At 33.0% G+C, this 16,688-nt stretch overlaps 1 protein-coding gene across 1 annotated transcript in view; it reads right to left on the reverse strand.

The window, feature by feature from the left end:
* The window catches only part of LOC115879470, a 298,496-nt gene extending 284,829 nt beyond the window's left edge, over positions 1-13,667 (reverse strand). The window contains exons 1-3 of the mRNA XM_030896366.1: positions 13,646-13,667; positions 13,212-13,413; positions 3,044-5,332 (exon numbers count right to left, since the gene is read on the reverse strand). Of these exons, the coding sequence (XP_030752226.1) occupies positions 3,044-5,332; positions 13,212-13,413; positions 13,646-13,667 (2,513 nt within the window). The remainder of the gene's footprint in view (positions 1-3,043; positions 5,333-13,211; positions 13,414-13,645) is intronic.
* Positions 13,668-16,688: the final 3,021 nt, after the last annotated feature.

Consider the following 16,688-nt stretch of genomic DNA (forward strand, 5'->3'; position numbering starts at 1 on the left):
ATGAGTGTATTACATACATATGTTTAAATAGCGAACTTAACAAAAAACAACAGATTTAAAGATTCACTGAAAAAGTAGTAGTGTTAACATTAAATAAAACATTATCAATAATAATTATGCGATCGCACCTATCCGTAAAACAAGCAAGCAAAAAAACCTCGAAAAAAACAAAATAACATACAAAACATCAGGTTAACATGATGACAGATCATGATCAATGACAGATAAAGAATTCTTACGAAAAGTTACACTTTACGATATAATTTTTTAACTGTTAAAGGCAAACCCCATTTAAACACAAAACTTTTTAATACCTACTACTAAAGACTTTTTTTTAAATTACTAAATTCTTAGCCACGCTTCTGTTTTTCTTGGCTGTTGTGCGTCACATCACAGATTAACAGGCCCACGTTTGCACCACAAGGCGATGCTGCAGACCACTAGGTAGACCGGTCGTAGAAATTTATGTTATACTATAAAAACATTTTATTAGTTGTTTCGGCAAATCAAAATATTTGTTAGAATCATATTGTAAAAGAAAATCCCGTATACCAGTCTACTAATCATGATCATAAATAATATGATCAGAAAAATGAATGTGCTAACGTGCAACGCGAGGCAACTTAAGAGTAAGATTAAATCGACCTCCTCAAAAAATGTGAGACCTCTTCAATTTGATAGAACATTTTCTTTCTTTATCTTTAGCTAACTACTTATTGTATTGTTTTTTTTAAGAATATCTCCAAACATGCGATTACCAGTTTAAAAACAAATTTCTAAAAGAAGTAAAGACGTAATTACAAAGAACTTTAATTATAAATCATATTGTTTAACTTATTTTCACACGCAACCAAGTGAAAGCACTTTCAACCATTTAATAATATTTATTGCAAAATTACATCTATTAAAACATTTTCATTTTCTAATTGGATTCATTTTCTAATTGGATCTTTAAAAAGGTTTAATATTTTTTAATCGACCAATTCCACTTTTGAGAGTTTGACACCACTTTTATCTTGCAGGTTACAGTTAAATCAGAGGTTAAGTATATCTTTATGTAGGTTAATGTCGTGTGTCACAAAACAAATAATATTATTGATATTTTTTTCTACGGGTGATAGACTATAATAAACATTTTTAATTTTGTGTTAAAACTTAGCTAAACTATATAATATACATATTCACTCTTACTAACCGGCGCTAGTTACTTAAACATTGAAAACAGGATGCATTAAAAAACTCCAACTGACTTTGAACGATTACAATGACATTATCTAAAGCCAACTTTCTCTCAAATCTTTTTAATAAAATATAATCATAAGTTACTAGAAAACTTACTAGAAAAGGCTTCTTTATATAGCCCCTATGGCCTCTCTTTCGGCCGAGGATGAAAAGTCATTACCAGTCTCCAACTTGTTGCACAATTTTTCAAAAACCCTGACTAAAAATATGAACTATGATTAATTAGATTTTTTTTCTGTAAAATAAAATCTAAATACTTTCTAACGTTCTAAAAATACGATTAGGTTAACAACCTTGTGAGGTTTGTGAACATATAACATGAATAAAAACTAGGACTTTAGGGTTTGCAGTTTTTTTAATAATCCTAAAGATCTCCTCAGATGGCAATGGGTAGGACACCTGGCAAGAAGAACGGATAACAGATGGAACGCAAAGAAAAACCACGAGGATTTAAAAGACCTAGAAGAAGACCGAACCTGAGATGGGACCTTAATATTAGGAAATTAGCAGGGATGACTTGGGCCCGCATAGCTAGCAATAGACAACAATGGGCCCAACTACAAAGAGAGTATGTAAGGGAGGCTACACCATAATTGAAAATGGTTGAATATGCTGAAAATGATGATTATGATGACACAAAGATATAATACATCAAAACTTTGGAGACATGCAAGGCAATGCATTTTCTCTTCTTCAGCAGATAATTAAAAGTGAAGAGAAATTTTAATATATTAATCATCTGCCAATGTGCTAATGCTAACATTAACAGTAGATGATTAGCAAGCAAAACGTGTTTCTATTTGTCAAAACATGCATTTAGAGTTTAAATTAGTAAGTATTTGAATATAATGTCTTTATGTATAGTTTCTTCGAGGTTTTCTTGCAATTGGAAATAAATTTAATCCATTATCCATTACATTTCTTACATTATCCATTACTTTCTACTCTGTTGGAAGAAGCCATTGAAGTCTTAAACCATTTATTATTTAGAATATTTTCTAGGCTATGCCTTGTGTTCTAGTCCCTTCCATGTCTTTAGAATTGTATCCATTATCTATTTTAGTAGAAGATTAAACTTTGTTTTAAGATAAACACTTGTATATTGTCTTATCTTTATATATTTTCATAAGGAAACTAAAACTTCTCAAAACTATTAAGCGATCTTCAGTATCCAAGTCTTGATCCAAGTATTCAGTTCCAAAAACTTTTATTAAAAAACTACAATAATTGGTGTCTAAGTGGGCACTGAGCCCTCATTTTTTTACAAACCAAACCAACTTTTGGGTGCAAAAATTTGGAAATTTTTTTTTTTCTGGGACCTCAAACAATTTGAACAATAAGATGCAGTGTTTTATTTGTATAAACGTCAGTAAAATATTACATAGAAGTTCTCAATTTTATATTCAATATTCATTTCGATCAGTATTGAATCTTCTTCAGGTTTATCCGGTTTCCAGAATTCTAGGGTAGAGTTACTATTTATATTTTTCCTTTTTTACGAGTTTTTTTAATAGAAAAATAGGTACAGTAAAAAGAAAGAAAGGTATAAGTGAATACTAATTGTACGCTGAATGGAGTATGAATCAGTAGTAGTATCATCACTGATAGGGGTATTCTAAAACTCCTGATATATCAGATATTGATCGAAACGTCGACGAAACACAAAATTATAAACTTCTAAGTGTCTTTTGTTGACCTCAATCCAAATAAAAAGACTACACCTACACCATAAGTGAAAAATAAAAATGTATTAATAGTATTTGAATACAAATGAAATTCAATTTTAAATGTCCAAACTTACCTTCTAAAAGCGCTCGGAGCTAATCCAAATCTAAATCCACCCGCTGCGGTGGCGGGTACTGCCACAGGTACCGGAGCGGCCCCCTGCATCAAGGGGGCCATTTGCTGGGGCGCGGGAAACACAAAGGCACTCGCGGGAACCCCGTTCGGAACAACCGTTTGCAGTATGGACGCGTGATGATTTGGCATCACCGCCCCTGGCACCATCGGCGGTGGCGGGGGCGGTAGAATCTGCGGCGGTACCGGCGGAATAAGGGAGGTGTTTTGTGCGTTGGGCAAAGGCGTATAAGGCGGCGGGAGATGGCTATTCAGGATATCTGGAAGACGACTTTCGTTGGATGACGATTGGTTGTTGTGGGATGGGGTGATGTTAGTAGATCCAGTTTGGATACCGCTATCGTGGGTATTCCTAGAAACCAGTTGACTGTTTGCTCTACGATTCTGTCTCCTCTCTCTTCGTTCCCGTCTTCTTTGCTCCCTAGCGGGTTGGTTTTGAGCTAAAGTGCATTGAGTCACAGGCAAGATATCGTCCGTTTGTGCCTCGGTACTGGTAAAAGTCCTTGTCCGTACTATATTCGTACCATTCCCCGAATAACTATTGTTTAATCCTTGCGTAGCATTCGAAACATTTCCTTCCATCGCGTTACTATTTATCTGTGCCGTTGTGGTTATTATTCGACCTCCTTGCTGATATGGTACTTCAGAAATGAAGACAGGTGAACGAATCGCGTTGACGCCGGCGTTGGTCTGTATCTGAACCACATTGTTGCTGACAGGGACACCCGCAGTATGCGTTACGTCACCTGTAAACAAATTCGTCGTCGTCGTCGGTACGACCTTATTGTGCAACGCGGCTCGGTTGACTTCTTGACCACTGATCCCAGTAACCTGAAGCCCGGAGGCACTTCGCACGCTCTCCGTACCGTTGTGAATGATAACATTTCCGACAGTAGTACCGGAAACGGTATTTTTGTAACTCGATTCGGGATAACCGACCGTGGTCGTGAGGATCTTACTGTCAACAGCGGCGTGACCGATTTGAATGGCATTTGTGTTCCGAACCGTCACTTGGGTGCTATGAATACCAGTCCTATTTGATAATCCATGTGGCTGTGCGCTATTAACAAAACTAGAATGTGCAGCATTGGGTAACGCTAGCTGTTGGTTGTTATTGCCCAGAGGCAGTACCTGTACGTTTGAAACGCTATTTCCTTCATTGTTAGATAAGGTATTCATACAATGAATCGTTGGTACCGAACCGACTACGTTGACAGGAACTGCTCGATAGAAATTCACATTTATGTTGCTAATGTTGGCATTGTTCGGTGCAGCAGGCAGTATTGAAGATGGAAGAGATTTTGTTGGCGAAGGTTTAACATTTTGAATGCCACCATCCTCCTGCGCTGAACTTTGAGGTGACACTAGCGATCTAGTATGCAATAATCTTGTGGCATTAGCTTGAACACCATTGTTATTCACTACCGATGGAGTTTGGAGTAATGTCGAACTATTACTCGTACGTAAATTGTTCTGTGGACCCGAACTGGTTGTCACATCATATTTAGAAGCTAAAGCGATGGATTTAGGCACACTACTACTCCGGAAATGGTTAATTAGTTGCAGGTTGTGTTGGTCCGTAGGATTACCGGATCCGACGGAGTTTCCTTGTGTTTTTTGATGAACTGTCGGTACGGTACCACCCGAGGGATACCTAAAGAACTGCGTCGCGGGCTCGGACACGTTTCTGAAGTGTTGCGGATAGCCGGCGGCGGAGTTTTGCGACCTACTTGCCGCAATGTGGCCGTTTTGAAACCTCGGCAGACCGACGATATTGACCGCATTCAAAGAATTGTCCGTTGGGGGTTTGAGCGCCTGGGCCTGTTGCGACCCTCCGTCTGTGACACCGGTTTGGGTACTCGCGCCGTTTTGCATATTGAAACTACCTGAAATCGCGCTGGTACAGGCATCACTGCATGACGTCGGGGGCGTCGCGACGGTCGAAGCGCGCGCGATTGCGTCTGAGTGCGAACTGGCGAGCGGAACTGCCGCGCTGCTCGATCGCCGCAGCGAGCGGCCACGTGACCGCTCCTCGACGTCCCATTGGTGCAAGTACGGTGTCCGCTCCAGGTTAATAACATCTGAATGTAGGTCTCGCGGTGGTACCGCGGTGCATCGCGGCAACGTCGGAGATGGTGCGGGTCTCTTTGTGCTGGACGGGCTGGTGGCGGCGGTTGAATCGGCGTTGTCGTCAAGGTCGAGGCTGAGTGGAGACGAAGAGGGCGTATAAGAACTGCAAACATAGATCAGCTGTCAGAAAGAGGGTTCTGGAAATATATGTGGGAGAATATTTATGTATCTATAGCTTATCACTTCAAAGCTAGCATTAATTCTTTTTTGATACCCACTAAATCATTTATTATCAACTGATATATCATAAATCTATTTATTAATACAGATGTTTTTTCAATAAAATCTGAAATACTTACACTAAACACTTTCTTTTAGGTATTTCAGGCATGTAAGCTTTGTATCAATTATTACAGAAATAATTTATAAATGGTCTAATTTATTTTCATAATCAATTTAGATCATATGTTTTGTAATCGAAAAACACATGTTGGACGTATATTTTCTTAAATAGTAATTCGTAACATTTCCATTTTCATTCCTTTAGTTTCCTTAAAAGTTTTTAACAATCCATTATGAACATAATGGCTACTGAGAAGAAATTCCTGTTGGACCACTAGTCAAACACAAGCGAAAAAGTATACAACTTTAGCACAGAAATTAAGAAGAAACGAAGTACATTCTGTGTTTTGGTTCACTTATGCAAAAAATGTTTGCATCGTGAAAAGTTTAATTTAATTCTCAATAAGGTAAGATATATCATACTTTCTCTTCAGCACATTTGATAATATTAACACTAAAAGTTATGAATCTTAGAAAAACTTGCACACAAAATGCTGATCTATAATAAAGAAGTTTTTCAATCTAAATAAAAAAAATTATTTACATTTATATCATTTGAAAAACTAGAGAAAAACAGAAACTAGAGACAACAGAAGTGACTATTGGAGATAATGCACTGGATACAACAGGGACATTTTATGTGAAATGTACAACTCATTTTTACAGGAGATCTCTGGATCTTGGAAAATTAGCACCCATTGAGTTGGAGAAGCTTATATTCATAAGCCTTTATAATAGATTATTAAAATTTTGGTACCATTGAACATTCTAGAGAACTAAATTACAAAAAATTTGCTTTTTAATTGTGAATTTTAATTCTGAAGTGATAAAATGTAATTAAAAAAAATTTAAAAAATAAAGTAAAATTTTATGTTTTGCAGCTTATTACATTTGATGGTTGGAGTTGGAACCTTTGGTGTTACAACAAAAAATAACACACCAATTCTACAAAACACTCTACTTTTACCGCTGGACGAGCGTTTCTCTAACCATGTTAGCATGGGCATATGATTAAAGCTCAGATTTTATTATAACATAAAAATTAGCCAAGCGAGTGCAAATCAAATCGAGTGTAACAATAAATTAGCGGGACTAGAGTAATAGGGAACAAAGAAGTGGAAGGAAATAGGGAACAAAGAAGTGACACTCTCATATGCATCTTATTGTCTGTAATTGGAGACTTCTTTGATTAATTTTAAATTATTAATCTCTATACAGTTACAGTGATCTTTATCAAAAATATGCAACGCAAGCTTAGAGCAACGCAAGATTTATCCACTCTACTGTATCTTATCTGAGCCATATGTTCTTCAAATTTAGTTAAACTTGATCTTCTAGTTCGCCCAACATATTTTTTATTACAATCTTTACATGAAAATGGGTTTACATTTTAGGGTTACACTTTAGGGTTACCTACTAGTATTAGCTAGGAAGTTTATAATTAAAGGGTTCAGAAATGAACTCTATGAAGTCCTAGAAGATAATTATGGAGAAAATAAGAGTTAAAGTTTTTTAATATTACTTAATTAAAATAAAACAAGCTGAAGAAGAAAAATTGACACAATGTTTTATCATTTATATTTTAAATTGTATAATTGCAAACTAAAGTAATTCAAAATACAACTGTGGTCGTTTTTAAGAATGTTTGTTTATACTTTTTTGGACTTGAACCATTTATCTCTGAACCATTTATCTCTGAAAATATTTGAAATTTTAGGTATAAATTAATAATAATAATAATAATAATAATAATAATCGTCTTTATTGAAGAAAAAAAAGATGTGTAACATTACATATATTATTACACATCATGCAACAAGGGTGGCGAAATTTAACAAAAAAAGTTATTCTTACATTTAACCACCCATAGCTGCCCAATTAGTTCATGTTCATCGGTACATTCTTCTTCGTCATTAAGGGATTTGTTAACTTCACATTGTTTATTAATAGTGTTTTCTTCAATTTTTATAAAAATTATGGTATATAGGCGGGATAAACGGAAGATCTTTCATGTGTTCCCTTTTAGAGTGTGTTACGTTACGTCTATATGAAATGATAAAATTTTTCTTCCTCGTGTAGTTTAATTCAGATCAACAACATATATCTAAGTATTTGTAAGAAAAACAGCCTAACTTATTGATGTAGTAATAGTGAATAATGATAAATCAAACAATATTTCCAGAATTGATAGAATCAGACCTTTCAGATGGCTGATAATCTGATTCACTTGGTGCAAATGGTTCACACTTTATTTTTATGTCATCTATTTTATCAAAATGATTTTTTTAGCTCCAAACTTTAGCACTTGTGTTAAAATCGCGCACAGCGTTATATTTTATGGACTTGATCCAGTTCACTTCTGAAAGGAATCAACAGAATATTCAGAAACCAAACATAAACAAGCTATAGTTGCTTAATGCGTGTAGTATGACTTGATTGATTTCTTTACTGAAAAAAAAACAATATTTTATAAACATAATGCGATTATCTTAAAATAATAGGAAACTTGACTTGATCCATTTTAATTCTGACCACTCCAATGACAGTATTAATATAGTTATTTTTTATACAAGATGATAAAATGGTATTTTATCGTCGACCGAAAAGATTAATTCACGATCGATGAAATCGCGAGTGAATTAATTTCGGGAGAGGATAATGCAATTTTATCGTCGTGTATATAACAATATTCTTTTCCATAGCGAGTTACGTTTTAAAAAATATTGAGAAATTATTATTTCAAGGAATTTATTACGAGTAGAAAAAATATTGTGCTGGGTTGGCGTTGGTTTCTATGTAATTTGACAAATAAATAAAGCTGTCTCTTTAGTTGTCAGTTAATATAATATAATATATGATGTTTATTTATATACTCAATAAGTTACAATGTATCAATAAATATACAATAAACATAAATTTACCTCTGAAAAAACTAAAAGTTTTTTGTGCGAGGTTTTCTATGCGATCAACAAATACCAATTCAGATTACATTCATACATACAGCCTAAAAATATAACTAAAATACAATATGTTAATCGTTTCCATTAATATAATTCTGACCACTACTTATATTTTTTCTTATTTTTCTATACCTTGCTATTGCTATCTTTATTAACATTTTTCTATAATACTCAAAAAAAAATAATTCACAGAATAATTATCAACAAAAAAAATATAAATAATAAAAACATATTAATTTTAATCTATAGTTAAAAATATCCTAATCTTTTTACAACGGTTTCACAAAAAAATAATTTATGAATATTTGTTGGAATTCGCTCGCGTTCGATACGGAGGTGCTCGTTTCACGTTCGTTTCAGGAAATATATTAGATATGTCGTGCACCTTGCGTTTTCTTTCGGAACCCGGTATATCTTCTCTTGGTAGATCTTCGCTATTTCCAATATTATTATGATTTAGTAATTTTCCAGTTTTTTGAGTTTGCAGTTTTTCTACCTCAGTCTGCGATTGTGGATAATTGTATGGCTTCATTTCTTGGAGAAATGACAACGTTCTGGATCCGGATGCTTCTTGATAATACTTTTCTTTAAAATCGCCACTAATATAACTAATACCATCAACTACTAACTTATTTCCTTTTAGCTTAGCGTTTCTGTTTTGAGCTTTTGCTTCTTTCAATTTTTCGACTAAAACCTTTATCTTCACTCTATCTTCTGCTACTAAATCTTCGTCTATAAATATATTTGTTCCTCTGAGTATTCCCTTATTTTTAAGGAGTTCCGTTCTTTTTAAACAAGACACTAAGCTTATAAGGATAGGTCGATCTTTGGTTATATTTTTTCCAAATCTGAAACACTCCGATAAATCTTCTATCTTCAAATTTATATCGAGTTTTTCTTTTACAAGATCTATTATAGATTCCACAAGATGTTCACTATTTCTCTCTGGCATTCCATATATTATCAAATTGTTTTTCTTTAAAAGTTTTTGTGTAAGATATACTTGATGTTTTAATTCCTTATTTTTTGTTTCTAATACTTCAATTTTACTTTGAAGGAAAAAAAAGCTGCTTATCAACTTTAGAGCTGAGATTATCTAGGTCTGTCTTGATGTTATCAATCTTATTGCAAACATTTTCGTTAATATTATTCAAGAGCGTGTATAAATCCCCTAATTTAATTTCTTGGGTCATTTTATCGATAAACAGCAGTAAATTTTGAGACACTTGTAACGTTGCTTGCTAAATATTGCAAATTCTTTAAATTCTTCTATGTGATAGAAGTATTTTAGAGATATTCAAAAACTACTTTTCGTGAAGTCTGAATCAACTGATTTTCACTCACCCGTTCTATCTTAATATACTTTATAACTTGTAATTTGAATTTTCTAATTTATTTCATAGATAACTCCACTTTTTGAATATATTTAAGGGATAAAATTCTAATTCACATTAACACTTGACCTGCGACGTTGCCTTATGTTAATTTACGAGTCAATATTTTTTAATTCTCTTTCGTGTCGATTGCTGATTGAATTGGAGCCAGAAATGGCTCAAAACGAAATAAGTAAATTACCAACAGATTTTCAGACTGAGGCAACAAACGCCATATCCAAACTACTTCCATTTAAATCCCGAATAACTTATGAAAAGGAATACAAAAATTTTGGAAGCAATTAAAAAACGTGCGAGAAGAAATAAAGTTTTTAACCTATCCTCGCTGTTAAAGTATCATTTAATCTACCCTTGCGGTTAAAGTACTATTTTATCTACTATTTTTGATAAATTTTAACAGTTGCTATGTAAAAAAATATATAAAAGTATATATAAAAAAGTCATTTTTAAGCCACGGGATAACTAACGCTGCTAGCATGGTTAGCCAAACGCCCGTCCAGTGTTAAAAGTAATGTGTTTTGGTGTATTGTGGTGAATTGGTGTTTTATTTTGATATCTTTTCTAATTTCTTTATCTACTTTCTCTTAAATAAATTGTTTACAATATAGAATAAATCGATACCTATAATCCCCTACATCAATTTTAATGCGCACCTATCCGCTCTCAAGACGAAGATGTTTACCGGGATTTTAGCGGGGAATTAGGCGTCAAACAAAGCAGACACGTGCGTCCCGCTCGATACGTCCGATATAGCTAAGGGCTTTGATACCCCGGAATGAAATATAAGCTATGTTGTTTAGCTATTCAAATTTTGACGCATAAAGGGTTATTTGTTAGTCGCCGGACAGGCCGAGGATGAAAGGGACGGCTTAACGGGTTTGCGGACGGTTGATGAGCCATAATCAATTTTAATTCAAAAATTTAATTGCAAAGTAAAATATTTAGTTATAGTCGTATTCATATAGTCTTTTCGGCCATGCAAAAATTTTTGTTTTATATATTTTTTGACGAACATAAGCCTAACTTTATCCAATATACTTTATTTTTTTAGTATTAACTGACATATTATTGCTTCCAAAATTTAATATTATGCCAAATTTCTAGTTCACCTTTGAAACTGACAAACAGGGATACAAAGTGATTTTAATATATATTTATTAAATCTGTTATATCTTTAATTACAGAAAATATACAGTGTTCGGCAATAGCGCGTCGGGTATCTGTAGCTCTTAAAAACTTTGGAATTATGTTCAAAATTCTACACCAAACTTTCCAAAATATAAAATAAGTTTCCTTCGTTTTTTTTAATGAAACACACTGTATATTATTTTGTCAATAGATGAAGAATTAAATAATTAACATTTTTTGTATGCATTTTATGTGCAGATATTCGCGGTTTTATATTTCATATGGCGTTTTCCACAGTAATTTTTTTTCTCCCATTTTTCTCTCGTATTTTACCATTCAAAAAGCCATTGAAATAATACTACGTGTATCTGCGAGACAAATTGAAAATTTTGAAATAATTTAAATACAAAAAATGGTAGTTTTTTAACTCTCCATCTAATAAAAAATAATATACAGGGTGTTCCATTAAAAAAAAACAAAGAAAAATTATTTAATACTTTAGAAAATTTGGCGTAGAATTTTGAACACACTGTATGATTTAAGATTACGATATTTATAGCAAAGTAAGTATAGACCATCTAAAGTAAATACCTAATATAGTTTTGATTTTAGGAAAGTTCTTGTATTTGTAATAATTTTTATTAAGAAAGGCTGAAAAATATATATTTTTTATTTATTTTTAATATCTCTAAAATATGTAAAGTGATCTAAAAGGAAGCCAAAAATGTAATAATATACAGGGTGTTCTATTTAAAAAAAATATCCCGATCCACTCATACTTTTTTGAGCCATCCTATAAAAGTTAATATATGTTCCTGAAATACATCCTCGTACATGCTTTAGGTTTGCACTTAAACATAATTCTCAAGTCTTTTATTCTAGGAACTAATGATGTCCGACACAGTATTGCTGGACCCTGTATAAAAACTATTTATTGATTATACAGAAAATGCAACGTTGCCTTTCTTTACTTCTCATTACCTGTGGTACATGTCATTTATTGCAGTTATGACGATTTCTTCAATGTTTTCTCATGGAAGTGTTGTATTATTTAATTACTTTAAATACTGTTTTCTTTTTTTACATGAGATATACAGTAATAGCATTGTCATTGCATTGTTCTTCTTTGTAATCACTAGGATGTTAATAATGAATTAGACATCTAATTAGAAGTATTAACTAGTCATTGTCAATATTTTCCAAGGGTAATGAATTTAGAGCAGATACTTTTCGTATAAATCTGGTCAGAATAGATCAGGAGAATAGCTAAACAGAGTATAAAATTAAAACATCTGATTTTAAGGAAACAAGTCTCAATAACTTATTACAAACTTCCAAACTTATTCAAAACTTAGATGACACTCTTAAAAAATGTTGATTTGGTTTGGTTGGGTGGCTTCAAATTCAAGAAATCGTGGGGTGTCCAGTCCAAATGCCATGCGTGCTTTACGAATTTGCAATACGGAAATATATCCAAATATTTTGTATCAAATGCCACTACAGAGAGGTCCTTTTCAACCCTGAAGAGGATAAAGCATATCCAAGAAATTCTATGACCGAGGTAAGATTATTTTTAAATTTTACATAAAAAAATTATTAATAATTCAATTGTAATTTTTTTTTCAGAACTGATTAAATGGACTGGCATGTTTGTCAATACACAAAGATATATTTCAGCCTTTCAACATCCGAGGTCATTGATGAGTTTTGTTTTCTTTTTGTTCGATTTTTTATAGGTTTTGAATTTGTATATCTTAGAAAGATATTTTTTGTTATCAAGGATATTAATTATAGGTACTTTTTTGATTTCGTGAACAATTTTTCCTTTATTAGACGAAACCGACCCTTTACATTCATAATTGTTTCTCTTATTTGAAAAATGGAATTATCTTAGAAATCCATCAACAATAGGAGAATGTGGTATCAACAAACCACCAGACACTAATACAACTGTCCTCAGTGTCCAGTTTCCTGTACGCATGACGACCTCTTGCAGGCCAAATAAAATGGTATCAATATTGATAATATTTCGTCTGATAATATTTAGTGTTTGTACTATGTTCAAATATTTTATTTTTTTTACAATTTTAGGTTTATAACTGTTTTGAATTTTTATCTTTAATCTATTTTTTATATATTTTTTATTATTATTTTTATGTTTTTTATTATACTTTTAACACGAATAAAAAATAAATATTGTACGGACAGTAATACCTACCATGATGAATAGGATTCTTCGTAATTGCCATTTCCACAAAAGTCGTACGGCGTATTATTGTTGTTTTGGTATTCGTACGGTTGCCATAGAAGAGAACTGAGGGCTTCCTCCACGTTCTGGTGATAGCTATTTCGGTTTTTCGGTTTTTCCGTAAAACTGTTCGTTAGTTCGCTTTCTTCTATGGTGTTTCTATTTTCAATATCTGAAAATAATTTATTTTATTTTATAGTATAATAAAAGATCAAATGCAATATCTTGTATGTATAGCAAACAACTACTGCAACAGAATTCTATATTGGAGATAAAACTCCATAATCGGTATACAGTATGATATTAGTCAAATATTATGCTCGGACTACATGAGTACAACATTTGATTAATAATAAGACATAATTTTTGTAGTACGCAGGGCAGACATTATTTTGTACATTTACCTTTATCGAATTTTTGCGGCATGACAAAATAGCGCAGATTGTTTTTTGAAGCCCGACAGTCTGTAATCTCGATTTTAACTTAACTTTTATTTCTGCATTTTCTGTTTTATTGGGTTTTGGTTAAATAATTTGCTAAGTTTAGTTAAATTAATACTTATATACAAAAAAGTAAGCCAGATATTGATGTGGAATTCTGGATTGCTCTAACTATTATTTAAAATAAGTGAATCATAATTTACCGATGTTATTAATCTTCAAGATGTCTACAAATAAATTCTAAGAGAGGGAAACGGGACAGGTTAGAGTAAGTATTCATATATCTAGGAACCGTATTTAAAAGGAAACAAAATGTAACTCAGAAAATGATGTCAAAAATAATGACTGGAAATAGATGTGTAAAAGCACAACAGGGAATGATAAAGAGTAAGAAAATCTCTAAAAGAGTGGCGAGTCTGAAGTGGCAATGGATAGGACATGTGGCAAGACAGGATCCAGACCGATGGCCCCAAAAAATAATCCTATGGAGACCTAGGGGAACAACAAGAAGTGTGGGCCGACCAAAAAAGAGATGGGTCGATGACGTCAGGGCAGTGGCGGGAAGGCAATGGATAAGATTGGCTAGAGATCGCGAAGCATGGAAAAACCTAGAAGAGGCCTATATCCAACACTGGATGGAACCAGGCTGACAAAGAAGAAGAAGAAGAAGAAAATCTCTAGAAATTTAAAAGTCGGAAAGTATAAAACAATGATACGACCAATAGTACCTACTATATGCATGTGGACGTTCAATGTAACAAAAAATTCGAGGCTAGAGATTTAGGAAAGAAAAATACTGAGGAAGATTTTTAGAGGCACGAAGATAGACAACATGTGGACCAGAGGAACAAAAGAAAAAGTAAAGCAGCTTAATCGTGCACCTAGTATAACGGAAGCAGCAAGAGCACAAAGGCTGAGATGGCTAGGACTGACTGTAACAAGAGTTTCTAAAATGATAATAATACCTGAAATAGATGGAAAGAGGAGTGTACTGGACTGAGGACCAGATGAAAAGGGATGTTGAAGAGGCCTTGATAAGGATACAAGTTAATGGGTGAAGAATATAGGCAAAGAACAGAAAGAGGTGGAAAAATACAAATAATCAAGCCATTATCCCTTCAGGCTTTTTTTAAATTACAGAATCTCGGTTGCCAACATAAGGTTTCCGAAATATCAAAATATCCCATGGCTTCTTCTCTAGGTAAACAGCGACATGCGGTAACGTTATTAGTGCATAAACTCTTACTATGATACTTTAGTTTCATTCAGAACCTCGCATTTAGTGGAATAAATTAGTGGTTTCAATTACACTTTATACTTTTTAGCTTACGATCATTCACAATGCTAATTAAAATGAATCGAATATCCTAGCAACAGCTTGCGGTAGTCAGTTGTATTCATAGAGAGAGCTTAATATTTAGCTTATAAAACAATGAACTTTTGATTTTTAACCACAATTTCTCTTGACGGATGATAATCAAAGACCAAAATGACATTCCTCGCAAATTTTGTAGTATAATTAGTGGAAAAGTCAAAAGTTTGTTAACTTTTTCTACTAACTGAAAAAGATTACCACAAATTTTGACGTTCTGAATGCTTACATTGAAATTAAAGAAACACACTTCTACGCTAATGGAAACCACTAATTTATTCCACTAATGGCGAGGTTCTGAATGAAGCTTCTATATTTCAAAGTTGTCACAATAACGACTCCCTTAATACCGCATATTGTTGCCATGTCTCTGATAGATACTCACTTCTTTCCCTAAAACGATATTAGTTGGCTTGACAATGTCACGCTAACCACTATTTTAACTAAAACCAAATAATAATCATCAATTTAGAATAAAGTAACCAGAGACATAGGTTTTTTTAACAGGGTGTCTTATTTCTGAAAAGGTATATCGGTTTGGGTCTCAGTGTACGACATCCGGTTTCAAAGGACAGATGTTCGCAACACAATATTTGTTGATCTAACATTTGTGCTAACAAGCTTTCAGTGAGACATGATAATTGATTTACTGACAAATTGACAGAGATATATTGGACAATAAACACATAACTAAAAGAACTTTTTTTAGTAAAAACTAGATTTGCGTTAAGGCAGATTCTTAATGCGCATTTCGTCTTTGTGAAGTTATAAATAGAAAAAATTCAGATTGATATTTGTTTACCCAGTATGAGATATTTAAAAATATTTATTTTCTAGTTATCAAGATTATGCTGTGCAAGACTTAAACCACCGTGTATAACAATACAATTAGCCCAATGTAATTAATGAATATTTTGTAAATAGCCAGGGGTTTAAAATTACAGCAAACGATTCGATTCATTTGCAAATTATCCCGGCTTGCTGCTATTGAATGCCTCTGTAACGTATATTCGAATAACCCTTTCATTAATATTATAATCTGCATCCGACCTATGATAGAATGCTGCACAAAAATTACTTCATGTTGCTCGGCCATTTTATTTTTCAGTTTGATGAATTCATATTATGTTTGTGTGATGAACGGAATGTAAAGTTTAGCTCTTTTTGAAAGATATATTGAAATGAGAATCTATAGTTCATATCAAATAAACTGTTAGTAATGTGATTAAGCTTGACTAGCACAGAGTTGTCCACTTTTACATATTTTCTTTTACTCAAAATATTTTAGGAAACAAAAATAAATTAATTATAAATATATAAACAGTTACCTATTATTTACATCAACAAAATTCACCTTCCTAACAGCACTTTAGTGACATAAAGGGCCATTACTACCACTTTCCTGTTCAAAATATTCTAATAAAATTGCGATGGGTTTTTTACGGCTATTAAGCTATCTTGTACACTTCGCACTAAAATAAGTTCTAAAAAGAACAGTGTTCGACTGCAAGGTGAACATTTCCAAACTTAAAGGATCACAAAACTATTTATTTAAACCAAAAACTCGTAATACAAAACTAGAGTGTCAAAACGAATGACAATGTCAGGAATAACGAATGACAATGTCATAAATAA

Source organism: Sitophilus oryzae, unplaced genomic scaffold (assembly GCF_002938485.1).
Source record: "Sitophilus oryzae breed Bouriz unplaced genomic scaffold, Soryzae_2.0 scaffold_1576_pilon_pilon, whole genome shotgun sequence".
NCBI lineage: Eukaryota > Metazoa > Arthropoda > Insecta > Coleoptera > Curculionidae > Sitophilus > Sitophilus oryzae.